At 32.2% G+C, this 27,116-nt stretch overlaps 4 protein-coding genes across 9 annotated transcripts; 3 read left to right on the top strand and 1 right to left on the bottom strand.

Moving 5' to 3' along the window:
* Positions 1-5,416: 5,416 nt before the first annotated feature.
* LOC8279039 (ethylene-responsive transcription factor-like protein At4g13040) lies at positions 5,417-11,748 on the top strand. Of its 5 annotated transcripts, none has more exons than XM_048376741.1 (7): positions 5,417-5,572; positions 6,933-7,042; positions 7,365-7,489; positions 7,844-7,928; positions 9,692-9,872; positions 10,937-11,058; positions 11,143-11,748. In XM_048376741.1, the coding sequence occupies exons 2-7, from the start codon at positions 7,000-7,002 to the stop codon at positions 11,277-11,279; spliced, it is 693 nt and encodes a 230-aa protein (XP_048232698.1). In that variant the 5' UTR covers positions 5,417-5,572; positions 6,933-6,999; the 3' UTR covers positions 11,280-11,748. The 5 variants fall into 5 exon arrangements, with proteins under 5 accessions (XP_048232698.1, XP_048232699.1, XP_048232697.1 ...); XM_048376742.1 differs by having other exon boundaries at positions 5,421-5,672; XM_048376740.1 differs by having other exon boundaries at positions 5,421-5,680.
* Positions 11,749-12,934: 1,186 nt separating this feature from the next.
* LOC8279040 lies at positions 12,935-15,213 on the top strand. The gene is made up of 4 exons (XM_002532691.4): positions 12,935-13,133; positions 13,242-13,355; positions 14,072-14,176; positions 14,849-15,213. The coding sequence occupies exons 1-4, from the start codon at positions 13,019-13,021 to the stop codon at positions 15,124-15,126; spliced, it is 612 nt and encodes a 203-aa protein (XP_002532737.1). The 5' UTR covers positions 12,935-13,018; the 3' UTR covers positions 15,127-15,213.
* Positions 15,214-19,042: 3,829 nt separating this feature from the next.
* On the bottom strand, positions 19,043-22,247 carry LOC8279041 (FHA domain-containing protein FHA2). 2 transcript variants are annotated; one of them, XM_015727589.3, is made up of 3 exons: positions 21,577-22,247; positions 20,149-20,339; positions 19,043-19,433 (listed from the first exon to the last, which is right to left on the bottom strand). In XM_015727589.3, exons 1-3 carry the CDS (start codon positions 22,187-22,189, stop codon positions 19,224-19,226), a joined length of 1,014 nt encoding a protein of 337 aa, XP_015583075.1. In that variant the 5' UTR covers positions 22,190-22,247; the 3' UTR covers positions 19,043-19,223. The 2 variants fall into 2 exon arrangements, with proteins under 2 accessions (XP_015583075.1, XP_002532738.1); XM_002532692.4 differs by having other exon boundaries at positions 20,173-20,339.
* A 108-nt stretch (positions 22,248-22,355) lies between these two features.
* On the top strand, positions 22,356-24,270 carry LOC8279042 (DNA-directed RNA polymerase subunit 10-like protein). The gene is made up of 4 exons (XM_015727590.3): positions 22,356-22,496; positions 22,611-22,669; positions 23,523-23,617; positions 24,087-24,270. Exons 1-4 carry the CDS (start codon positions 22,461-22,463, stop codon positions 24,110-24,112), a joined length of 216 nt encoding a protein of 71 aa, XP_015583076.1. The 5' UTR covers positions 22,356-22,460; the 3' UTR covers positions 24,113-24,270.
* Positions 24,271-27,116: the final 2,846 nt, after the last annotated feature.

Below are 27,116 nucleotides of genomic sequence, written 5' to 3'. Positions count from 1 at the left end.
GATGTTGTTTAAAAAAAGAACAATAGTCTTATTTAATTAATACATCTATCTTAGATTAATTATTTTGTTTGAAAAATGAGAAGAAAGAATACAAAGAGAGAAAATTTAAAAAGAACAATCTTCTATTTTGTTTTTATTTGTTTGGGTAAGAGAAAAATAATTTAATTTATTTTTTATCAAAAGAATATAATTTTTATTTTATATATATATATAAATCTAAGTGGATAATTTATCCCTACATTTTTAGAATATCAATAGAGCATGTGTATATATTTTTAATATCGGTACACAATTTTTTTCATTTTATTGTATTTAAGAAAAAGGAAAAGAAATGTAGAGAAAAATAGTAATTTTTGCCTTTTATATTTTTATCCCTCTTTTGTATAAGGAAATATTACTTTCAACTCTTGCTTTTATCATATTTCTTTTTCTATCTTATTTTGCACATAGGATTGAAATTCCGCTAAAAACAAAGAAAACATTCATCCAATACCCTATGAAGGACATCGGAGTGGATGATTCAGCAAGTGAAGGGACACGCGTCCGCCAGTTGTTGAATTAAAATAAGAAGGGGGGACCCGCATCCAATAATATATCGACCGTGAATCCCTAATCCCTGATTAGTTGGACGGGACACATATCTAAAACGAGGAAAAATCAAATGATAGTGTGGCTACACTCGGTTCACACGTGGACATGACGGCAGGTGAGAACAAAGAAAGTTCGGTTCCCACTTCCCAGGTTACCGCGCGGTGAAAAAGGGGTGTACCGTCGGATGCTGGTGGTAAAAATATTTTCACTGCATCCATGTACGTGCAAGCAAGGGCATCCTGAATCCTGCAATACTGCGTTTATGACAATTTAACAACCTTTCATGTCTTTGACCCTACGTCATTTATATTTGCTGGCGGTGAAGTCTCAATATAATTATCATTATAATTATTATATTATTCTTCATCTGAATTTCTTTTAAACAGAAGATTAAGCTTTGTCTAAAAAAAAAAAAAAATGATTTCAATTTTTTGTGAATTAGATTGCAAATATTAATATCAAAAATCACATTTCTATTTCACATGATACATTAAAGAGTAAACACGATTATGATCTATTAATACCTTTTATATATTAGTATATAATATCAGTTATATGTTTGATATATAACATAAATTTGTTTGGAATTAATATTGAATGTTTGAGAAATAATTTTCAACGCTAAATTCTCTCTCGTGTCTTTGTGCTTTTGTTGAAATGCTATGTTATTCCAAAAATTTACTAAATATTATTCTTAAATTTATATTCTTTTAATTGATCAACGTTGATTGGCTATGAAACGCACCGTCCAACATCCCTTAACCCTATTTTTAATGGCAAACCCGTATCTGCTGGATCCATAATCAGCAAGAGTTATATATGGTTGGATAGCTACAGTTTAGCACAATTATTTATTTAGTTTTTACTAACGGTAACAAAAGGAGATAAAACAAGTGTTTATATGTGTATATATGTATAAGAGTGGAAACAAAGCAAAAATGAAAACACTAAAAGAAAATTGTTAATGGAAAACAGAGCACAAATCCAAGCATTAAAAACATAATCAAATACTCATGAATTGCCTTTTTCGTTTTAGTCCTCAGAACAAAAAAGTTTTAAATTTCTATATCTAAAAATATATAATGTTATTACTAGCATCAATAGCAATAGGAACCAGAGGAGGAAGACGGACAGATGCTTCGTTGCCACGGTGTTCACGACATGAGTTATATCAGTGTCACTTCCTATTGCTTGTTGTTATAGTAGAATCGATGGGAGGCAAGAAAAGGTGTTCGTTGATCCTAACAGATGAAGAGGAAAGAAAGAAGAAAGAGATGATGGCAAGGAGGAGCGGAATGTACGAAGGTAAAGAGGTGCAGTGGTGGCGGTGGTGATTCTGTACATAAGGATTTATGATGTTTATTTTAGTTTAATTTGAGCAGTCCTAATTTTCTTTTCTCTGTAGAGTTAATGAAATGATGAGTTTTAAGGGAATATATATATATATATATATATATATATAACATCATGTATTTATTGATTCATTTTAATTTATAATTACCTGTTTTTAAAATGAAAATCTAGTGTCTTGATCAGAATTTGATATATATTAATTTTATTGAGATTATAAAATCGAAATAAATATTAAAATTAAAAATATTTAAAACTATACATTAGATTTGACAAATATGTCAAAGTACAGGTTTCTTTTTTTGTGGTATTAAGCCACACCAAAATAAGTTCAACCTTCTAATTGGGAAACATGAAGAGTAACTTAATTTTTTCCCTTGTCTTATTTTCATGTAGCACATTAGTTAATTGATGATGATGTATCTGTGGAAGGATCTTACAACTGAGTTGTGCTTTTTAAAGATCCTATAATAGTTAGTATATAGGCTTTTATGTCTCCGGAATATCAACTCTAACTAATTATTCAGCAGTAGAATTAAGGCTTTTGGGTACTATTCTTACATTATAACATTTAATTTCATTTTTAATTTTTACCTAATGCGTGTTAAAACTAGTGACAATTTCAATTGTTTTTCTAAAAAGGAAATTTGTTAGTAAAATGCTTTTTTGGTCATAGTAACTTTCTTAAAATAATTTTAAAAGATGTTATTTACTATAAAATGGACAGTAATTTTTTTTTGTATAATCTAAAATTAAAGTCAATTATGGACTTGGGATATAATTAATAAAAATAAAATGATTTAAGTATTATAATTTTTGTAAAGTTCAAAATCCTGCATGAATCACTCATCCAAACAATTAGCAATAGGAATATATATTGTTTGTTCAAAATGTCCAACAATCAGTCCATAAGTATAAATAATGAATCATTTAGATTCTTATAAGCAAGTAAAAACTATAATAATCATTTTCTAATATATGAGATGGAAAAAATTATATATATCTTATTCTAAAATTCTTAAAATACAAATTTTTATTACGATTTCTTATTGGCTGTTTGCATTACAAACACAAGTCCGTCCGTCACTTTATCGCCTGATTTTTGCATAAGATAAAAAAGATGCTAATTTAAAATATGAAAATCATGGCTTCAATTGGATAAGTCTATTAAAGATTCTCAAAAAAGAAAAAGATTTTCATTAAGCACACCAAAAATTCACATTTAAACTATTTAACTGCACAGACGATTTTGCTAATTAATAATGCTAACAAAGTGAATAATTACAAATGGGATGGCATTATTAAGATATAAAATTAGATGTATGTCTTTTTATTTATATTAAATTAATAAATAATTAAATATGTGCCTACTATCAGTATTCGTATAAAAACACTTAATATTAATATTAAATTTATATATATATATATATATAACTTTTATATTTATTGCTAAAAATTAACCTAAAAACAGAAAGAAAGCTTGATTATTGAATTATCTAATATTGAATAATAATGATAATGATAATAAGGGCAGTGAGGTTGGGGGACATTATCTAGAGGCTTAAATGGCAGGCCGCCTATCCAATCAGAACTCGTCGGTGCCCTTAGGTCTTAGCTCGCAACCAACCAACCCAAACACACTATTAATAATTTGCCTCTTTTCTCTCTCTATCTCTGCCCTCGTCAATTTCCTCTATTCCCATTCTGTCCCTTTTGTCCCCCATATAGGGGACTTCTTCTATTGTTTCACTTTACTATATTGCCCTCTCGTTCTCCAAAATATGCTCTTCTTCTCTTACCCCCTTTTGGAAATACTACCTTAATTGGCATATATTATGTTTCTATTTTATCTTCCAACATATTACATAATTTAGAATTCTTTTAAAATTTCACTATAAAATTAAATTAAATTAAATTTTTATTTAAATTAAAGATAAATATTTAAAAAAGTCAAGTTTTCGAGATCTCTATTTTTATTATAATCTCGGTCGGTCAATTAACTTCCAATCTCTTATAATCTTTCTTTTAATATTTTAATATTTACTATTTTCCTTATTAATTTTATTAAAAGGTTGTACTTTAATCACTCTTCGTCTTTAATTACATTATTATTATATCATTTTAAATTATATAAAAATAAAATAAAATTTATATCTGAACATAAAATTTTATGATACGGAGCGTACATATTTTATACTACTCTTTTTAATATATTCTAAATGTTCTTTTAAGAAATTAGCTACTATCGAATTCCAACTATTATTATTTAATATTTATATGGCAAAAATATATTATTTTTATACCAAATAAAAGCACATTATTTCATTAACACATTATGCCCCAAAAGTAAACATTAATACCCTCAAACATTCATTTACATTTATTTATTATTGTTTGTTTAATAATATAGGACAAAATACCATTTTACTAATTATATAATTAAGACATCAAAGGAAACACAGAGAAAAAAAAAAAACTCTTCAATTAAATGCAAAATATATTTTAAATTTAATTCATCACTTGAATTGATCTCAAGATAGGCCGAGTCAAGTCTTCAATTCCATCTATAAACTAGTGGTAGGAAAGCTAATTTTAATGAAAAACATCATGGTTTTAAAAGAAAATCTTAAATCATTAATAAGTCAAGTCAAGAATTTTGAAAAAAATTCTAATGCAAACACCACAGTCTTAGTAGATTAAAAGTTAATTATAAAGAAGAGATTTAAAGGAAAAAAAAAGGAAAAATCAGTAGTAAAATCATACAAAATATTTCAAATATGGCTAGAAGTGAACTAAAAGCCATTTTAGTATCGAGTTTAAAGTGAATTAAACACAACTTTAATTTTTTTTTATTTTAAAAGCTTTTTCTAGAATCAAAATAGTAGTTAATATATAGAGGATGACAACGTGTAGGGTAGAGATACAAAGTCACTATTCATTCCCTACCACCACACCTCCCTTACAAGAGAAAAATTTGATCAATTTAATTTCATACATACTATTCCATTAATTTAAAAGCACTTAAAATTGACATTTGATTTAAATTTGAATTTTAAAAAAATATTTAAAAATATTTTAAATTATTTCACGAGTTAAACATAACTCAAACTAGATATAAACCAGGTTGTTCTAGTAATTAATAAAGAAATCAACTTTAAAACTGAGAAAAATCTAAAGAAAAAAAGAAAAAGAAAAGGGGCAATGAAGTAAATAGGAAGGTGGAGAAAGAATGGCTAACGAAAAAGGAATGAGGAAATAGGAAGGCCTGAAAAGGGTAATGAAGGAATCCAACCGAACAAAAAAGTACACAAACAAGCATACGTTCTCCTTTTCTTCTCTTTCAAAAACTCCATTACCACCACCTCCACCCTCTTAATGCTTCCTTTTTTCTTTTTACTAACTTCAAAGAAAAAAGACAGGTAAAAATATTTATAATATTTATATAAATAAATAAAAACAAGGAAAGGTGGTAGATGCATGAGCCACCACCACAATATATATATCTTCTCTTTTTCACACACACCACCTTCCTTTCCATCCTCCCTTATTGCAGATTAATTTCAACCTAATACAGCACTCTTCTTTGGTTTCTACGCTCTTTCTTAACCAACAACAAACAGCCCCTTTTAAGGTACAAACACCATAACTTTTATCTATCTAGCTCTCTCTTCCTCGTCGTGGTCCTGTGGCTCATCTTTTTTCAAGATTGTACATGGCTTTTTTGTTGGTTGGTAGGTTGGTCAGTGTCAACTCTCTCTCTCTCTCTCTCTCAAAACAGTGTTTTCTTTTTCAGTCATGGGCATTTTGCATTTTTGGGCCTGAAAATATTGGAGAGACATGTGTTTTCCAGACTTGGGCTTTAATGGGTTTCCGTTAGATTTTTCATGTTTGTAGCTTTTCCTTTTTTTTTTTTTGGGGTTTTAGAGTTTTAGTCTCCTTCCCTCTTATCTAATCCTCCTCCATGAAGGTGGTAGGTTGATGGTGAGGGTTGACTTCTTTTCCAAGGAGAGAGAGAGAGAGTCAGATAATTAGAAATCTTTGCTACCAAGTCTTTTTGTGCCTTTTCTTTTCTATTCTTGTTTCTTTTGTATTTTATAATTCTAATTCCTACTTAATTGCCAATCTTATGAACACAAGATTTTTATCATTTTCTTGGCTGACTTCTACAATTGATTAGCTTATTCTTGATCCCCAAAAGAAGCTGCTTTGCTGCTTCACATTCTATAGTTTGAATGCGGGGATGGATTGTGTTGTGTAAGTCTTTCCACAACTAAACCGCAAAATATCTCAAGCCTCAGGATATAGCTTGGGATTTACTTTTTTAGCTGAACTTTGAAGGGAAATCATTGTTCACTCTGTCTTTTTGTTTAAATGTTTTACGAGTCTATAGATACTACTGTGGCTGCTTAAGTTTGGTGGCTACAGTAGCTAGCATCTTAGTTTTAGCTAATCATATTTTTGTAGTACATGTGTATTATATAAGGTGGTAGGACTTGAATTGAAATCTATGGAATCCACATCTTCATTTTCCACTCAACAATAATATAGTTTTGGCACTTGAGCCTTAACTCACCATCTTTTAGAGTTTTTATGGTAACAATCCAATTGACATCTAGAAATTGCATGCTTGAAAGTTATTTCAACTCTCATGTATAGATATACATAGAACTATTTTGCCCTATTATGTTGGTGACTAATAGTTGAGGCTGTTCTTCCCATGTTAATTTGAAGAGAATAAAAACTTCCATTGCCATTTTTCTTTTGCTTTTGGCCTCTATAACCTGGAAAGAGCTACGCTGTTCTCAGAATCCTAGTTCTACTTTTTGTATTATTGATTTTTTGTAACTGCTTGTAGTGTTATCTTTCACAGTATCTGCAAGTGCATGTACATAACTTCTATTCCTTTTTAACTTTCAAAATCTTCCATCTAATATTGCTCTTTTGCATTATTTTTGTGTTATAACTGATCTTGCCTTTTGTGAACCAAGCAGCAAGGTGATAAATGCTAAAGGCTGCCATCCAAGCTACTGTGGACTGAGACAAAGATTTTAATCCACAATGGTTAGCTTACGAAGGCGTAAACTCTTAGGATTATGTGCTGGTAAGCACTAACTGAGATGCTTTTTTTCCCCTAATGAAATAACTGATTGTGTATGTTGAATTAGCCAACTGAAATGCTCCTACATCCTTTATAGTCAGACTAATTGACTATATAGGAGCTATACCTGATGCTTTTCTATTGCTTTTTGATGTTGTTTGTACTGGTTGATCTTTAACTAGATTATTGCCTTCATATGTAGAATTCAGTTAAAAGCCTCTTGCATCTCCAACTAAATTACATCCTTGGAATTTATAATTCAGTTATAGAAGCTTAAATGTTTATATAGATAGTACTGTCTGCTAAATTTGGCATGTCATTATAGGGAGAAGTTCTTTCTTGACTCCACTTCCTCGATTTTTTGACAACGGAGCAGCTCATGTAAGCTCTACCCAGAGGTCTGTCAGTGTACATCCCCTGCCTTCAGATGATATCAAGCAGCCAGGAGAGGTAAAGCTAGCTTTTCGTGTGTCCATGGCTTGCATGGTGGAGCACTATTAAGTTTAATATTGTTATTTCTTGGTTAGATTTGAATTTTCTATACCGGTCTGGCCTGTTAAGTTCAAGATTCTAGATTCATAGGCAATCTTTTCATGCATTTTAGTGGTTTGTTTTACCTGTCATGTAATGACCTATAATATGAAACTCCTCTTGTTAAATACATTGCAAAATTTAGGTGCATAATTATGTAACTTATTGGTTTAGAAGATAAAAAGTATGGTATCTTTAAAAATACACGCCTCTTTTTAAATTTTAATTTACTTTTAGTTATGCTTCTTATGTTGTTAAATTTTTCTTTGCCAGAAAAACATTGTCAAAGTAGGAGCTGGTTTGTCAAATATATCAGCTTCTAGCTCATCGAAAGAACAGCAATCTCAACCATATCCAGGTTTGTGTATGTGGAGAAAAAGTCTTACATTCTTAGATAATATTGATGGATTAGGCACAAAATTTAACATTGATGGTCATCATCTAGGTTTTTTTTTCCATATTTGGTTCTTTCTGGTGAACTAGTGTGTCTTAATAAGACACATATCACATTGGCTTAGTAGTCGAATACCATATGCACACACAGATGCAACATAAACCGCTTTTTATGATTTGTTGGTTTTAATGTTACCCAACAAATAATGCACAATAAGTTGGAGGCAGGACAAGAATGGGTCTGGTGAAGAGACAGAAAAAGTGATGGAATACACAATATGATTGGGGCAATGTCTTGATTTCTTAATATCCCAGTGTGTGGGGAAGCCCTCTTTTAAATCTTTTATTATATGTAATGGAAATCCTTGCAATTATTGTTTCATCCAGGAAATCTGTGTTACTCATGAATGAATTTTACATATTAAACCTATAAATATTCTCTATTACAGCCTCACTGAAACTCTCTTTTCAAACTTATGCTTCTTTTGTCAACACTAAATAATTTCCTTGAGAGTTCTTTTTACGAAAAAACTAAATCATGAACCCAAAAATTATGTGGCCTTTGCTAGAGATACAACTCGAGCTCAATGTAGTTTCGTGCTGGAACGCAAGATATTTAGTCAATGAGATGGTGTAAAATGTGGTTGTCAATTAGGGATGTGAAGATAACTCGTGTATTGGAGAAAGAGAGAAAGTCTGAGTTTTTGTCATCTCAATTATGGCGGACACTTGGTAAGAGAGCCAAATGAGCTAAGGCATTAGAGGGGCGTAATCATTGCAACGCAGTCTAATTGTGCTCATCCTCAGCTGATAATCAAAAGAAAGATTATTTTTACAATTATGAAGTTTCGCTATTTTTGGTAAATTGTTGATGTGATATGCACATTTAATAAGGTTTAAACTATCACTGCTTTTTTATGTGACTGCATTATGTTGTGTCCAAAAAATGATTTTAATCATGTAACTATCCTGTTGGTAAATGATTATTCACTGTGCGAAGTGGTGGCCTATTGAAATCAATATGCATTGAAATTTTTCTTGTTCCTTTTCTTCTGTCGATGTTGTCATCATAGAGTTTTTTTTGTTGCTCAGCATGCTTTCTTTTCTTCAACCTAAGATCCCTGGTGTGGACAGGGCGCAGAGATATTTTAGATGAGAGAACTTGATCAATTAAGTTAATTCGTGCAGTTCTTTGGTTTGGAAATTTAGCAAGGTTGGGAAGTGAATGTTCTGAGATTACAGGACTTGCTGCTTGGAGATCACTATTATGAAACCACAGTATGAGAGAGAAGAGAGTCGGTGTTTTTTCTCTGGCTGTTGTTATGCTGTTTGATTTCCTCAACTGGTGCCTGTGGTTTCTGAGGAGGAAAGAACTGATGGAGGCCCTTTTAACTGGACTAAATGTGATAGAAAAGTTTAGGTAGGAGTCATCCAACCATTTGTCACTACCTGGTGTTGCTGTCTGGGTTTCCATTTAAGGAATATGGTCATTCCTTTTCTCCCCTTCTCTTGAAGAAAATGAGATTTTCACTTCGCTTTTATTTATATGGCATCCAACTATATTTGATCTCTTTGTCTTTGTGCCTTCTTTTTGTTCTTGGTCTAGTTAACAATAAGGTGGTTCTGATTATTTGCACAACCAAGGGCTTGGGTAGATTACCAATTTGTTGAGATGGAAATGTGGTAATATGGATCTACCTATGCTTTTTTCTTTTTCTCTATTTCTAGGGCAACCGATTAAACGGAGAAAGCGACACAGAAGAAAGCATGTTCAAAACCAAGAACAATGTGTAATGAGAGGTGTCTATTTCAAGAATATGAAATGGCAGGCAGCAATTAAAGTCGACAAGAAGCAAATCCACTTGGGGACGGTTGGTTCACAAGAAGAGGCTGCCCGATTGTATGACAGGTAGCAATCTGAAATTTGTAGTATCGACAATTCTTATTTGCCTGAGTCTCAAGTGTAACAAATATGAAAGTAGTATTGGCAGATTCAATACTGTTGATTTACGCAGAAAGTCTCATCACTTTTATAAGAGTAATGTGGCCCTCTTAGATTCTATTGCACTATGAATCTGAATGTTCATGGATTAAATATGGCCACAGTTATCTAACTGTCGAGAGCCCTGCTTATGCATGGACATAAATGATAAGCTATGAAAGGATGGTGGACAACTGGGATGTGTAATTAACCATTAGAATCTATGAAATGGATGGGACCTCTTTGTTTGCTGCAAGATCAACAATTTTAGAGTCTTATCTGGTGGGTTAAGGTGTTTCAAGTATGCTTAGACTACAAACGATAGTGGTATGCGCATCCAAACATGTTGAAGCTTTTTCTATTCGACATTTTTGTGATGAAGAAATTGTGATGTCGAGATTTATAAATGGAAAGACAAAACTACTTGGAATTCTTTTGTAATTTATTTAGACTTTCTAAGTTCTCATGGTTTGGCTTATATCATTTCATTTCTCTCATGATTGAGCTGGTTATCAGCAGTGAAGCCAGAATTTAAATTTAAGTGGCAAAATAACATCAATTTTATATGTTAGAGAAATTAAAGGGGTCAAGGGGATCACTATACGCCAAGAATTACAGATGGAGCAGTTTATGAGTGTCTACGCTGTGGACTTGATTTAGATGTGTCAATTGGGCAAATCTGCCCATAGTGACTAGGGACAGAGTGGATGAAGGCAGGAAAATTTTGAACAAGGAAAAGAATCCAATAACTTTGAAAGAACTGAACGAGGAGATAGCGGTAATAGATTTGATAAATACTGAGAACTGTGCAACTGCCCCCCTTGTCTTCAAGGTGGCTCTGCTGGTGAGCCATACATCATCCAGTATGCTAGTAGGAGAAAGATTATATATAGTTTTATGTTAGCATGCGTCTCAAAATATCTTTTCATAACATTATTAACAGGTTTAGAGTAAAATACTACAAAACTCATCAAGCAATTTCATGTCTGCAGGGCTGCGTTCATGTGTGGGAGGGAACCCAACTTTGAGCTCTCTGAGGAGGAGAAACAAGAACTTAGAAAATTCAAGTGGGATGAATTTTTGGCAATTACTCGAAGTGCAATTAATAATAAAAGTAAATATTTCGCTACTGGCCTTTGTCATTCTAAATTTTTATCCTTGAAAATTTTAATATAAGTTGCTTTCATTAAATATCTAGAACATAAGAGACGGAGCGGAGCAGGGTTGCAAAAGAGATGTGAACCTGAGCTGCAGAATGGTGATTGGGATGGAAAGCAAGGAGTTAACAGCCCTTCAGCTTCAGAAGATGTGGAGCCAGACTCGTCCAACTCCTGAATATTCTTGAAGCCAAACAATCTGGTTTAACAATGCAGTTTTAGCCTGTTCGCCTCCAGTTTTGGTGTACAGAGTCCCCTATTAGAGCAGATGATGGCAGATCTCGTCCTTCAGTAAGGAGATAATTACAGTCTTAACTCAATAAAGAGACAGAAAGCACTATATTAAACGCGCGACACTGTCTGCAATCTCCATCATCTGCAGACCTGTTAAATGCATATAGCTATAGTTACCTTTTTCTTTTGCCCCTCTGTTTCACTGCCATTATGGAAGTCGGAAATCGCAGAAGCAAAATATTTTTTGCACAATAGTCTAAATTGAGTCTTCCATTAATCATGTACTGTATTCATTAATATATTCCATGCAATTTGTCAGAGAAATGTTTAGCAGTGTCCTAGTAAGCTGAAAGAGTATTTATACTGAGACAGGACTGTGGGTTTTGCCTAGTTGAGCTCAGTTTTCGGCTGCATTATGGTACCAACTGGAAACTTACAGGGAAGGAAGATGGAAAGGTGAAGATAGAACTTGTATGTTAGCACTGCGGCACAACTGGTTGATTGCTATGTGCTACACTTGCCTTCCGACAGCTATTCTTGTTTGCTCTTTATTCCTATGCAGCCACTATCATTTGGAAAAGGACCATTATTGTCTGTCTGTTCTCTTCTTTGAAATCCTTGCGTTTAAGCCTGATAAAAGGCAATTAGTGAGAAACCGACAGGTCGTTACCTGAGCACGAAGCTAGAATATGGTAACCAAAGACATGATTCTGTGGTAAATCAATCCTTGCTTTTTCCCAAGGAGAAAACGACAGGCATTCACAATAAGCAAGATCAACAATCACCTGTATCACCAAACAACTATTCCTTTTGTATCTTTGAAACAAAGTGATTCATGGCCTTTTTTTTATATAATTTGTTCTTTGTTCAAAGCTAGAAGTGCTATGTAATTATATACATATACAATCTTTTCCTTTTCAGTATCTGAACTTCTTCCTTTTCAGTACCTGAACTTCTACTTTTATGTCAAGTGAAAGGTACCAAAGGTATTTCCATAGACATATTTGCTGATCTGGTGGTCATAGAATTTTTTTTTATACATAATATCATTCTTTCTCTTCTTCTTCTTAAAACTCTTGCACTAAATTATATAATTGTAACATTAATAATCTCAATCGTAAAATTACATTTTATTATCAATTTGAGAAATTAAATACTTATTGTGCAGTTTAATGTCCGATAAACTAATATTAAGATGTAATGTCATTAGTTGATATAAAATAAGAAGAAAAATGAAAGAAAAAATATTAAAAGGATAAAAGAATTAAAACTATAATAATATGATGTGATAACTGATGTGGAGAATATTGAATATATATTTTTTAATTATTATGTCAATAAATTTATATCAAAATACTTTAAATACTCTTGGCTTGGAAATAAAAATAAACTAAGAGGAAGAAAAATAAAGAATATGGTATCATCTGGAAAAGTATTGCAAATTAATTCACCCACGACGTTGTCACTTTAATTATCTCAGAATTTTACCCTTCGTTGTATTTTTCTGGACACGACTTGTCGTTAGCTAGACATAAAGTGATTTTTGGCAAACTCAAAACGACATGCTGTTGGAGTAGCACAAAATCGGCGAGTTCACTTCAGGATGATCATTCCTGCATTGGGGGTTGAGTTGGGTGCTTAATTAAACCCGAACTTAACAGTCAATCAAATTTCCTTAGAAGAATGGCATCAAAACCTCTACAAGGAGAAGCCACACATCCACCGCCACCGCCATCATCTTCTTCTTCATTCTCTGAAAATTGGAAAGAGCGTATACTCATCCCCACTATTCTCGCAGGTTTTATAATTTTTTCTTGTTTTCTTTAAATTTCAATTTCTCTTATTGAATTGGAACATATATCTTGGTTTTGATGAAAACTCATAATTTTTGAATCTTTTTATGCAGGGATTGGTGGTGGAGGAGTTGGATTGGTATCTAAGCATAGACAAACTCATGGACTTGCAAGCATTTCTACTGCTTATGCTACTAATTTTGCCATTGTTACTGGTTGCTATTGCGGTATTCATTTCTCACTTTCATTATCTAATCTCATTTCCATGTCTGATTCTCTGCCGTGGCTTTTGAACTTGAATCATTTACCTTTTTGTTTCTATTGGATTTTTTATATGATGACAGATTTAAGATTATGTGCTTTTTATTTCATGGATTTAATAGTATTAAGGCCTTTCAATTTTTGCAATTGGAAAAAATGCGAACACGCTCACTTTATTAGCTTTACATCTTCAAGAATGATTAGTGATGTCAGTGGTGCGGTTTTAATTTTTCATTTTATTTTATTTTCAAATTTCAATAATTTATTTATATGGGAATTCTGTTGACTGTAGAATGGATCTTTGAAACTCCAATCAGCTTGTAGGAGCTTCTAATTATAACAGTTATTAGGGATACTGTTATTTCTATTCATTATCATTTCCTTTAAATTGATTACACTTAAAACTTTGGCTTGAGGAATTGTGTTATGGTCTCAGAGTACGGTGACATGCAAGTATAATATGATCAGCGTTTGCAAGCATTTCAACCTAGCTGGACCTTTTTGTCCTAGAATTTTTCTGAAAAGCATGTTTTAGATCTGACATTGGGTGGTCGATGGCATTTAAGAGAAATGAGAAACTGGTAGTTGTTTTTAGAAACATAATTGACACCTGGATTTTTGTAGGACTATGCTTCTCAAGCTAGTTCCTTGAAGTAGAAGTGTGATTTCTGTGTTTCCACAGGGGCACGTGAATTTGTAAGGGTATCTCGGAAATCAGAACCCGATGATCTTGTGAACTCTGCTTTTGCAGGGTTTGGTACAGGCGCTCTTCTTGGACGTCTTCAAGGTCCAATTCTACTTAACACTGTCTCTCTCTTTTCCATGTGTGTGAATTTCTTTTGTTCTATCTATTTGTTTTATAATGATTTTGGAACTTTAAGCTTACTTGATTTGCATGAGATAATGAGTTGGAGATTTTAGCTGAGGGTGCTTTCATTTAAGCATGTTGGAGCTTGCATATTACTTAAATTTCATAAATCATCTTCATTGTCCCACTGGTAACATTCAAAAGAAATAAGCGACTCCAGTGCTTTCTAGGATCTCCTTTGCTTTCCCAATATGAAGCAGCCTTTTCTTTGGCTTATTGGCTCTAGATGCAGTTTGTCTGTGCTATGGTGATCTATCTACATGGTTGAATGCTGAAATCCTCATTCCACCTTTCCATATAAAGGCAGCATATTTGTAGATAGGGTGAATTCTTTGGACTGGCGTATGGTATATTAAAGAATAGATATCTATTTCAACTGAGGTTGAACTTGCTGATGGATATGTTTCCTCAAGTTCAGATTGAGCAAGTTCCGCAATGAGTGGTGATGTGTATCCGGATCCGTCACATTTGAACTTGATGTCAATGAACATCTTAAATATCATATTTGATTCATCTGCTTCATCTTTTCATCTTCCTGTCTCTGTATAGTTAACTTTTCTTTTCCTTTTTATAATTATTGTGACGTTTTAGGTGGTCAATTTGGTGCATTCCGTTACTCAATTATCTTTGCTGTTGTGGGAACAACTGTGGATTTTGCAACTATAAAGCTAAAACCAAAATTGAGGAGCTTTAAACAATCCTTATATGGGGACAAAGAAAAGAAAGGTGGTTGGTTGAAGTTACCAGTGTGGTTTCCCATTCAAGTACTTGATGAAGAAGCCCTTGCTGCTAAAGAAGTTAGGGAAAAGCAACTCTATGAGCAAAGAATGCAAAGAGCTCTTGGTAAACTAAGCAAAGAAGAATCTTGAGGAAACCTTTTCTTTCTCCCTTTTTTGGTGGAACCTGAAACTTTTTTGAACTTTTATTTACAATCAATATATTTTGTTTGGCCTGCTTCTTTGGAGGTTTAGGATTGGCTAGGTAGCACTAATCTTGCAGCTTTCCTTAAGTGGAAGTAAGAGGGTGGGTTTTGGGTTAACATGTTTCTTTATTGGGGTAGTTACTATTTACCCCCCTGCGTTTTTTCATATTATACTAGTTACCCTTTACATTTAAAAAATATATTTTTTCATCCTTTTATTTTGTAATTTTATTCTAAAAATCTCTTTCGTTTAGAACTTCTGTTAGGGAATCGTTAATTAGGGTTCGTTTTATATAATTTGCCTCCTGATTTTTTTTTGTGTAATATACAAATTGCCCCCTATATTTTATTTATTGCACTAAAATTTCCTTGTTTTTGGAAAGTCAATGTAATTAAGGATCTAAATTGATAAAAAAATATAATTTGATTCTTAAATTTTTTATCAAAGTTATAATTCTATTGGAATAAAATTTATAATAATAATACTATCTATTTTATTTTAACAATTCAAAATTAAATTATATAAATTTTTTAATATTTTGATTAATATAAGTACTTTTAAAATATTTAAATTTTACTATAATTTAATTATGCTAAAAATTAGAGTATTTAAAGAACACTAATTCATTATTTTTGTATAGACACTAAAATTGATTTTTGTATAAAAAATAGATAATGGAGTTTTAGTATAATAAGTAAACTATAAGGGATAATTTATATATTATACCAAAAATCAAGGGGTAAACATTATAAAACTAAATCTAGTTAATGGTTCTTTATAAAAATTTGGACGAAATGAGTTTTTAATATAAAATTATAAAATAGAAGAATGGAAAAATAGATTCTTTAAATGCCATGAGTAACTAGTATAATATGGACAAACACATGAGACAAATAGTAATTATTCATTCTTTATTTTGTTGTATAGATTATCGTTATTGGCTTAAACCAGCTAGTAATTGTAATGAATTTATAGTTTGTACCAATGTTTAAGAATTTACGCAGCTACTATCGAAAAAATCTAATTGTTTAGCCCACTGATATCAATTCATTTTTCAATAATTTTACTATCTAATCTTTCAAACTACAACGAGATTTCATTATTTTACAATTTAGAGTATGCTGTCTTTTTTGAGATAAAAATGATAAATGGTTAAAATTATAACAAAAATAAATATTTTACCGTTAAGAATATTGATTGGCAATAATTTAAAGTTATTTTTATTCCGATAAGTGTCATTATTATACTTTTCATATTTAATAATATAAACTTAGAGCTTAATAACTCAAAACATTATTATTTGACTGTTAAACTGATATTGTTGGATCAATAACGTTATTGTTTGACTGTTAAATTGGTCTCATTAGATTAATTATTCTTTTAACTGTGATTTAATGGTCAAATAATAAAATTAGAAGTTATTAAATTTTAAATTCATATTATCAACACATGATAATTTTTTAACATAAAATTTTTTTTGGTCATAGTCTGGAACTGTATATATTTTTTTGTCTCAGAAAAACCATGTAATCTAAATTATAGAACAGTAAAATCATAAAATATTTTTTTTTTGTATTTATCCTTTTAATTTTTTATTTTTTATGAAATGTTTGAAAATGAAAGTTAAGAAAAAAAAGAAAAAGAAAACGAAAGAAGTTAAAGAAGTGAGCAGTGCGTATATCTACCAATTGTTCAGGTTTTTGCTACCTTGGTGTTTTGTCTGGAAAAGATCCAGCTTTTTCCTGAATCAAATGTTGCCCATAAGGCCCTTGAAAGTTATTAATGTCTATTAAATCTCAATTACTAAGAAACAATAAAGGATAACATGCAAAAACTGTATAAAGATTGACCACTTTTCTTTTTTCCTCTTTCAAGCTTCAATTACTATAAAAGCAATGTTGGGCTTTCACAAAATGTTATAAATTGTTAACATAATACCTCTTTTTCTTTTTTTTTTTTAAGAAAAAAAAAACTAAAAGAATATATTCTATAGCTAAACACTTTTTATTTAAGCATATGCAGTTTTTTCTATAAAAAAAAAATAATTAATTTTAGTTTTAGTTTCATATTTTTTTTTAATTCACTACCTTTTCAATTAATATTGTTATTTTTTTTTAATATTATGACATTAATAAACATTAATTTTTAATAGAATTAAATTCTAAAATGATTACTATCAAACTAACTAGTGAGATATTCTAAGAATATTATAAATTTATTTCAAGAATTATTCCATGTTATTTCATATAAAATTAAAAATAACATTATTAATTTTGAGTTGATTATAGTTAATTGCATTGATAAATTATTTAGAGGGAGACTGTTTACCCCGAGCATTACATTTTGGGCCACCTAAATTTTTGGCCAAGTAAACTCAAAATTGATCACATTTGACCTTTATTTAATGGGGGGAGATAAATCTTGAATAAAACAGTTGTTGCTCTAAGCTGAGGTGCCAAAATCCTTCATTCAAATGTCTTCACCCACAACTACCGCCATCGCAGCACTACCGCCGTTTCAAGAATCAAATTCCACCGCTGACAACCAGTTTATGCTGCCGCCATCTTTTCCATCGCTGATATCGTCATGTATTTGGAGCGGATAAGAAATCATCTCATTGTTCCATTAACAAAACATATAGAAAGGGAGAAACAAAAGCAAATTCTTGTGTGTTATGACTCCTGAATCTTGATCACTGTTGCTTTGAGTTTTGTATGGTAGTTAAATTGCTGGGTAAATAGCTAACTGGTTATAAACAAAAAAGAAAAAGAGAAGAAAGAAATCAAAACCAAAATAAAATCAAGATGCCGATGGCCATTCAATAGAGTTTATATGCCAAAAATGCAAATCAATTCATCTATATTTTCTTAAATCAAGAATCATGTAACCCAAGGAGAGAAGCGGTGGTCGGCGGCATCGTTTCTGTCATTCCTTCTTTCACTAACACCACTCTCGCAAATATTAGTAAAATTAATTCCCAACACCCACTTTACTGCCATTCAAATTTCATCATCTTCAGTACCAGTAATAGAAAAATTAAATAAAATTGAAAAAGGTATAAAGCAAGTTCTTCCATTTGCAAATTCCTCTTCATCCTAACCATGCAAATGCAAATCCATCTTCCTATCGCAACACCAACAATGACATTAAATTTTTTCTTTTTTGAGAATCAAGAAATTTGCAGTAACAACATCGTTGTTCCATTTATTAGAAGCGGGTTGTCCACTGTCGTACTGTACTAACCTGGTTCTCTCAACCCCATTTGTCACGTGAGTTTTGTGCGAGGCGGGGCGTGACACATTTGCAATGCCAAAATTGAAGGAGAGAAGAAGACTTCGGTACTGGTGACGGAAAGGAAAGACAGCTCTTTTCTAATTTGTAATGACAATCATCAGCATCACTCGAATAGATAAGACTGTTTTTTTCTAATTTGGAATGACAATCATTAGCATCACTCGAATAGAGCAAATATCTGTTAATTCTTTTTTTCTTTTTTGTTTGAATATCTGTTATTCTACAGTTAATGGAACGGCATACGTAACAGCTTTTGATCAATTTTAGTTTATTGCGAGCCACGAATTAAACAATAAGAGCAAATCAATTCTTTTCTCTCATTATTTGATCAATAATATTATTACTTATTATATCAATAGAATCTTAAAGATATTAATTGAGAAGGTATTAAAATGAAATAAAAACAAAATTACAGACAGACTAATAATAAGAAAAAAAAACTAGAGACTTTTCAAGTAAAAGAAAAGAAAAGAAAAGAAACGTATATTTTCCGGGACCAGCTGCCAGCCCCTTCATTTCCTTAATTAGTGAATTGGGTTCAACTTGTCGGCAGATCAAGGGATTCAAAGGCCAAGAAAATTTTGGAGGAATCACCATTTTTCGTAAAGAAAGAGAAAAAGTACACTAGCAGAAGAAAAGATCTTAAAGACAGACTTGCATAGTCAAATACATCATGTACAGAAATATTCATCACAACAGATCGAGTAAAAAGGAACAGATATCATCATCTTCCCCATATTCTCTGGATCTTAAGAAAGGAGGGAGACAAGAGAGACAAACTCCAGTGTCACACGATTTTTGGACCTCGTGTTGATGACAAAGTGCTCTGGGTATTTTCTCAGTAACATAAGCAACCCGTACCAGGGTTTTCCTTTGGATTCAGGCCCAGGCCATTCCTCAGAGGTGAGATATCTCCTCACCCGGCTGTGATGCCAGACATTGCTATAATGCTCCAGTAACTGAACATGTAAAAACACAAGGGTTAAGCAAACAAAAGCATCCCAAGGCTCAAGTATCACACAAGTCTTGATAGCCAGGAATCGATAGAAGAGCATATCAGGGCGTAGTTAGAGTATATGCACTAATCACTGAGAGCCATCGCGTAATATATGATGGATCCACCATTTTCTTTTTTGAAGCCAAGTCTAATTTGAGCCACAGAAAAAGATCTAGCCTCTAGTGACATGATAAATAGCATTGATCATAGCTGGTGCAAGTCATTCTTGAGTTGAAAAACTTAGATCTGAATCTGACATGAATAACCTCTATTGATATGTCAGTAGCAGCAAGAAAAAACTATGAGAAACTTGGGCAATTGCCAAAAATTTCACTTGTTACCAAATAATTTTTTTAAACACTAAAAGAATGAAGCAGCTTTATCCAGTATACGTAATCACTTTTTAAAAGTGACAGTTCCAAAATATAATAAAATCTTTTTTGGTGAAGTGGAATATCCAACAAAAAACTGACATACATAGTAAGAAGGTTTTTCATGATAAGACCTCATCAGCCACCAAATAGTTTAAATTGGTAATGATTAAGGATATGCAAGTAATCAATACTACTGAATTTATTCATTGTATTTTCGGGTCTTTGAAGAATAAGTTATCTAATAACTAAGAATTATGTTTTGCAAGTCTGTAAATCCAAGAGAATTCAATTAGAGATGCTAACTGAGAAGAGCTGACAGACGTTAACCTCAGCATGAAGTTTCTCCATGGGCATCCATTCTCCAGGGCCACAAAGATCAGACAGCACAGTAGCTACAGATGACACCACATCTTTTTCTTCCAACTGTAAAAGTTGTTGATTGTCGGACTCACGATCAACTCTTGATCTTCCATCTAGTTTCTTATCCGAAGGAACTGGACACGATACCATCCATGACAATGACAAAATAAGTTATTATTTGGAAGTTTTGCACTAAGAGAACTCTTGGCTTTCAGGAAGGAAAAGCAAATTATCAATGCCACGTTTTGATGAAAGATAAATCAATAAGAGGTTATGGCTTCACAGCCATAGCCCACAACATTTCAAGAAAGCCACTGTCCAAAGACACATATCACAGAACATAAAGTCATCACCACCAATCTTAAGAGTATTAGATTATCCTAAATGAGCAAAGTTCATAAAATATTAAAATGATGTCAAATATTATGAACTAAAATAAAAGAACTCATATCAAATGACACAATGCATTAGGAACAAACAAGAATCAGTGACAAACTGAACTTGACGTGGATAAAGCTTAATGGAAACATGCAACAGAGAGATGGTAAATTTTGTTTATTTCCAGACTCATATCATACATGATCACTTGCGTTATAGCTTTATGCATATATGGCTAGTCCTTGTGCAGTCACAAACCCCATAAGAAGTCAGAACTCAAAATACAATCTTACCCTCTTTGATGGGATACCTACTGAATTCCAAATAATAAGCCAACATGCTTTCAATGGGTTCTCTGGTCACCTAGAATCAAATCACTAGGAATTATAAGCATTGACATGCATGTGTGAGTACATGCGCATTCAACTAAACTCATCAAAGTACAATTCGAACTGCTTATAATCCAATGAGCAATAAGTTCTCTATTGTACAAAATGAACTAAATAATTCACAAATGTCAACTCAACATTAACGAAACAAAACCAAAACAGAAAATGACTCATCCTGGAAAAATTGATATGCAAAATCAATAGGTGGTGCTAGTGTTAGAAATTTTTTACTTGAGATTGAAAATAAATACATTAATCAGACGAGAAGTAACTGCCCTCAACAAGATTTGTCCTAGCAATGCAAAAGAAAAAATAAAAGAAAACCAAACTTGTTTTGATCATAAAAGCAAGAACACCTAACCCACAATAGCAGACGTTAACAAATTTTCCAAACAGCAGAGCATGAAAAAGTAAATTCAATGACACAAATCAAAGATTGTTCATAAAACAAAAGAATCGAGTCCGGGCCACCAAATTATATAAAAGAAAAAAAAGAAGAAGCAATTTTTACAAACTACCAGGTAAACAGGGCAAATGCCAACACCAACATTCTAAGAACAAAAGCAGAATAATTCAATCTATAATCACAATAACTGCAACTAACCTAAAGCTCCAGCCAATCCGGGTTTACCACCAGACCCACCAACAGCACCATATCCAAAACCCTCCAATCCCTCTCTCCTCTTCTTTCCACTACTACCACCTATATCATCCTCATCCTCATCATCATCAAACTCTTCCTCATAAGACTCCCTCCCTCTCCCTGCTTTCCTAACGGCGACCGGCCCCGCCATCCTCTCGGCCCCACCAGAATGATACTGAGGGACAACATTGACGTGATGCCTTAACCCTAAATGTCCACCCAAAATACTCCTCACAGGTAACAAAAAGTAAAACTCTTTATCCCCAATTTGTAACAAATCTTGCGAATCAAGTTTCACCGGTGGGTTTCCTGGCAAATGTAATACGCCTTCCACTAAGCACCCGTTTTTCCCCAATACTTCTAATGCAAAACGACGCCGCGCAAAGTCGTAAAAGATGCGTGCGTGGTGTCTTGATATGTTCATTCCCCCTCCTAGACTTGATAAATCCACATCCACCGTTGATTTCTTCGAGTTCCGACCAAGAATTATCGAGTATGTTTGCATGTAGTACTCGAAATCCTCTCCTTGTAACTTCGCAAATCCCGCTTCTACATCATTCCCACTTGTTCCCATTTGATCGATATTTAGGTCAAATTGGGAATTGAAATTGAAATTATGTTTGTTTTTGGGGGAATTGAAGAAGATCGTTTTGGTCTGTGGGATGTTTGGTAGTAGAGTTTAGCTTATCCTAACCTCGTTACTTTAGGCCCAGCCCAACATTCTCTGATACAAAATATATTTTCTTGCGTATATATAAGTATAAACCCTCTCTTTCTCCATAGACGCGCTGATCAAGGAAACAGTAGCGAGCGAGAGAGATAGAGAGAAAAGAAGCACCGCAAAGATGATAATTCCAGTTCGTTGTTTTACATGTGGCAAGGTTAATTCTAATACTCTTTCATTTCATTTTATTCCATCTCTTTGTAGGTAGTTAGTTTGCTTGATCAATTTCATTTTCTAGGGTTTTATAACGAAATTATATTTAATTTTAAAGGTGATTGGCAACAAATGGGACACGTATCTGGATCTTCTTCAGGCCGATTACTCCGAAGGGTGAGATTGCTATGCGTATTTCTCTTTTTTTGCTTATTTGCTTACTGTTCTAGCCATTTATTCAATCGCTTCTCTCTTTCTTTTCTAGGAAAAGAACATATATTCTTTGTTAATTTTCTTTACTGGTAGTGTTTTTCTCTTCTTCTTTTTTTTTTTTTTCCTGTAATTTGGTTTTTAATTTTAATCACTGGAATCGGAAAATAGGAGACCTTTTTTTTCTTGGTACTGTTACTTGTACTTGAATTAGGAACATCTTTTCAATTGCTCTGCTATTCTTTTGTTTGGGTGAACTAGTAAAAGATGAGTCATCTTTAATTGTTATGATTGCTACAACTAATTATATGAAAGAAAAATGGAACTTGTGACAGATAAATAAATGATTTATAAAGTTGCAGTTAAATTCTATAGAATTGAGAGTATAATAGGGTATCCCAGCAATTGAAGGGAATCAGCTTTAGCCTTACTGAAATTAGTTTGATAAGATTTCCATGGTCTTGCATTATTTTCTCCTGAAGAAGTTGTTTTTATGTCCTCCATTTCTATTGCTGTTTCTTTCTTCTTCATTTTGATTTTAAAAGCTTGCTTGAGGGAGAAGAAGAGGGATATGTGTATATGTGTGTCTGTATGAGCTGCATGTTGCAAGTACTGGTCTTAATTTGATACTGTCATTTACCATGGTCTTTCTACATTTTTCCATTTCTGAGTTGACTTGCAAAAGGACTATCCAACAGCGAGGCAACATAGTTCGTAACTGACTGTTAATATTTTTATTACTTATATGAGTTTGGGTAACAATTATTAGCAGAACTTGTGGACATAATGAAGGCCATTAACATCTCATTTTCTGCTGCAGAGATGCTCTTGATGCATTGGGTTTGGTCCGTTATTGCTGCAGGCGTATGCTCATGACTCATGTTGATCTTATTGAGAAGCTTTTGAACTACAACAGTAATTCTTTTTTTTTCTCTCTCTTATTTAGCTCTGTGCATCTGTCAAATTTGAACAACAAACACATGAATACATATAAGTCCAGTTTGTGCCAAGTGGCAGCTATGATAGATTAGTAACTATACTATTTCACTGATAACAATTCACAAGTTTCTTTGCCATCAGAACTGTTTGATCATGCTTCTTTGCTTTTTTGAGTAGTAGAAATCAGTTGAGCAGTTTGATAGTGTTTCAAACTCTTTTATGAGTGACTTTATTTCAGCACTCAGAAGTCTAGTCATGCTAAACGTGATAATGGCTTTGAGTTTGTATCTTGAAGCTGACACGAAGCTAACGTGAGGTTGTATTTATTCATGCATATACTGAGCTTGATATGATCTTATCTCCAAACTGTAGTACTTGTCTTTTTTTCTAAATTGTACAATTGTATTTGGATATTTTGTGATGCTAACAGAATACCCTTTTGCAGCACTGGAGAGAAGTGAGGGCAGCTGAAGCAAACCATGGACATGGAACTACAAGGCACCTGAAAACAACTGGGAGTGTTAGAAATTTTCCCCAAATGTTAATGATTTTTGGACTTATTATGCTTGTAAACCTATTTACTAATTGTGATAGAATGGTGCGAGAAACTCTTCTAATCATTTTACATATGCTTGTTGTCTAATGTGGGATGTCTTCTTTGAATAGTGATGATCTCTGTCATGACCGCGATGATCAATCAAAGACCTATTTCCAGGGCTAGTCCGTTGCCCTGTTCCGCGAGTGTAAGGATATTAAATGCTTTTTTCACCTTTTGCTGGGTAACTTGGGCAGCTAAGAGTTAGATGTCATGTCAGGTATTGTTGAAATGACAAACATGAATTGCTAGTCTTAGTAAAGCGGAAGGGGAACTTGCCCAAGGTTTCCCCTGACGATGCCTGACAACCAAGTCGTGGAAACACATGATTCTTGGAGCGAGGCTCCTTATCAATTGAAAGGTCAAAATTTCAATAGTTTTTGAAGGTTGTCATGTTTCCTTCCTGTTAAAGAATAGGAAACGTTTACAATTTAGCTTGTCATCATCAATTAAAACAGTGAGGGTTTTCGGCTGCTAATAAGATTGATCCATTATCATATCAGCCCACAAAACACTGTTTTCTTTCTTTCTTTTCTTTTCCTAACAATTCCATGCAATTATTAAAACTCATCCTTCTCCACACACAAAAAAAAAATCCCTCTATTCGTATAATTTGAACTGTTCGCAACCTATTGTGGCTGTAATACGTGTGTGTGCGTGTGTATGTTTAACAGTTGGCATGCTCACAAGCTTTTCTTGTAGCTGTTAAATATATGCATGTACACAATCGCACTAAATAATATTGCCCATGTTTGATACTGTGCGTGCCTGTACTCTTATAATTTTGCCAAGCATTCTATTTATGCAAAAGAGAGTAAATCAAATAGTGAAAACCTTTAATTTTCTTATCTTAAAGGGTATTTAAAATCCAAATTATTACCTAAAATTGAAATTTTAAAGCACTTATTATTTTTAAGATGGTGCAATAACGCTAAATGATAATCTACCTTAAAACGCCAAATTATTCTGTTTAATATTCTTTTAGCACAGTGACTTTCATACTCTTATTACATCTTTAAATTATCACTAATAACCGGAAACGAATTCCTTTTAGCTTTTTTGCCTTGATACATTCTTAAATTTTTTTATATTTATTTTTAGGCTCATTTGTAAAAAAAAAAAAAAAAAAATTGTTTTTATTAAATTTTTATTTTTAGACTTTTTTTTTTTACTTTTTCAATAACTTTAAACATATTTGATAGCTAAATCTTAGAAATTAATACTAAGTTAAATATGTCCATTTTCATAAAGGAAAAATGGTTCATTATGTCCAATCAAGAATCATAATACTGTTCAGTAATCAAAATTATCAAACAAACATATATATATTTCTGAGGCCTAAAATTTTTTTGACGAAATTTAAGTTTATTTGTAATTTTGTGCTTTTTTTATTAATTTATTAATTAATAAGTTACATTCTTAATTAAACACTGATTCTAATTATAAAAATATATATTAATAATAATTAGTTTTCTAATTAGATAATGATAAGTTTTCTAATTAGATAATGATTATTCTAAAAAAATCATATATTAATTATATTTTAATATTATATAAACTAATAAATTAGCTATCTAATTAAATAATAATTTTAATTATAGAAAATAATATTTTTAAATATTATATTCACTATTAGATTAGTTTTTAGTTGTATAATAATTTTTAATTATAAAAGATAATAATATCAATTATATTGATAGTAATAATTTTTATAATATTAGAATTTAATTAATATATATTTTTAAAATAATTTTTATATTATTACACTAGTAAAATTTTAAAAATAAATTTAGGATATCTAAAAATAGTTAGTTTATTATTATTTTAAAATATTATAAATTAATATTAAATATTAAAAATATTATTAAATTATATTCATAAATTTAATTTTTTATTATCAAAATAATAACAACAGTCGTGTAATGTACGAGTAAATGACTAGTATAGATTAAATACAGCACCACTTATAATTTCAATATTTATTATATTCAGCGACTAATTTTATACCAGTTAACTGTAAGTTCCATTAAACACCACCTTAGTCCATCAACATGTTTCTCCTAATCATGGTAACTCAGTAATGTGTCACGTGAGTTTTGTTTTGGTTTGGCTCCCAATTCCAGCTCGATCTCGTGGTTCACTTCTCGTCGCGGAGGAAGCTTCTTCGGCAGCTCAGGCATAACATTTTCAAACTCGTCAAGCATGCCTTGATAGGGCTTGAAAGTATAGCACCCTCAATAAGAGGACCTCCTTCTATCTTGAGGGTTGCTAGGAAGGTTGGTTCCTTCCTTTTTACCCTTTTTAGAGAGCTGTATGGCCGATACCCTCATATCTTGGCTTAGCTCCCTCTTTATCGGCGTATAGGTAGCCTTCTTTGCCTCGTTGTGAGGCGGGCACGTGACAAATGGCCTTTGTAACTTGTTTGCTTGGTCATTTGTAAGGATTGACATCTGCTTTTATTCCATGAAAAAGCAAGCAAAATTCAAATCTTTATGATCTTATTTTGGAAGAAATGATCTCCTTTTGTCTTTCTCCGTTATGCTAAGAAGTATTAGATCTACAAGTTTAACAAAAAGGGAAATCATGATCATTAATTAATCCATGTCTTATCCATAGACTTTAGACAATTCCTTTTTTAATGGAGCTAAAGCACTTACCTATTTTTGACTTGCATCGTGTCATCGCTCAAGACTACTGGTTAATCAATCCACCTAATCATCAGATATTAATGATTATACCTTGTATGTTACCATCCTTGCAAATTGCAAGGAAATTACTGTCTGTCCTCTTTCATGTCAAAACACATACAGTTTTATGAAGAGTACAGTAACAGAGTACAAATCACAGTTTTTTAACCTTAAAATTGAATTAAGAGCCAAA

Source organism: Ricinus communis, chromosome 7 (genome assembly GCF_019578655.1).
Source record: "Ricinus communis isolate WT05 ecotype wild-type chromosome 7, ASM1957865v1, whole genome shotgun sequence".
In the NCBI taxonomy this organism is placed as follows: Eukaryota; Viridiplantae; Streptophyta; class Magnoliopsida; order Malpighiales; family Euphorbiaceae; genus Ricinus; species Ricinus communis.
This window is presented reverse-complemented; position numbering and strand designations above follow the sequence as displayed.

Coding starts and splice junctions, on each gene's coding strand:
- LOC8279039 (XM_048376741.1), top strand. CDS start 7,000: ATGGTTAGCTTACGAAGGCGTAAACTCTTAGGATTATGTGCTG. Junction 7,043..7,364: donor ACTCTTAGGATTATGTGCTG/GTAAGCACTAAC, acceptor ATGTCATTATAG/GGAGAAGTTCTTTCTTGACT. Junction 9,873..10,936: donor GCTGCCCGATTGTATGACAG/GTAGCAATCTGA, acceptor TCATGTCTGCAG/GGCTGCGTTCATGTGTGGGA.
- LOC8279040 (XM_002532691.4), top strand. CDS start 13,019: ATGGCATCAAAACCTCTACAAGGAGAAGCCACACATCCACCGCCACCG. Junction 13,134..13,241: donor CATCCCCACTATTCTCGCAG/GTTTTATAATTT, acceptor CTTTTTATGCAG/GGATTGGTGGTGGAGGAGTT. Junction 14,177..14,848: donor TCTTCTTGGACGTCTTCAAG/GTCCAATTCTAC, acceptor GTGACGTTTTAG/GTGGTCAATTTGGTGCATTC.
- LOC8279041 (XM_015727589.3), bottom strand. CDS start 22,189: ATGGGAACAAGTGGGAATGATGTAGAAGCGGGATTTGCGAAGTTACAA. Junction 20,340..21,576: donor CGGATTGGCTGGAGCTTTAG/GTTAGTTGCAGT, acceptor TATCGTGTCCAG/TTCCTTCGGATAAGAAACTA. Junction 19,434..20,148: donor ACGTCTGTCAGCTCTTCTCA/GTTAGCATCTCT, acceptor TTACATGTTCAG/TTACTGGAGCATTATAGCAA.
- LOC8279042 (XM_015727590.3), top strand. CDS start 22,461: ATGATAATTCCAGTTCGTTGTTTTACATGTGGCAAG. Junction 22,497..22,610: donor GTTGTTTTACATGTGGCAAG/GTTAATTCTAAT, acceptor TTAATTTTAAAG/GTGATTGGCAACAAATGGGA. Junction 22,670..23,522: donor CAGGCCGATTACTCCGAAGG/GTGAGATTGCTA, acceptor TTTCTGCTGCAG/AGATGCTCTTGATGCATTGG.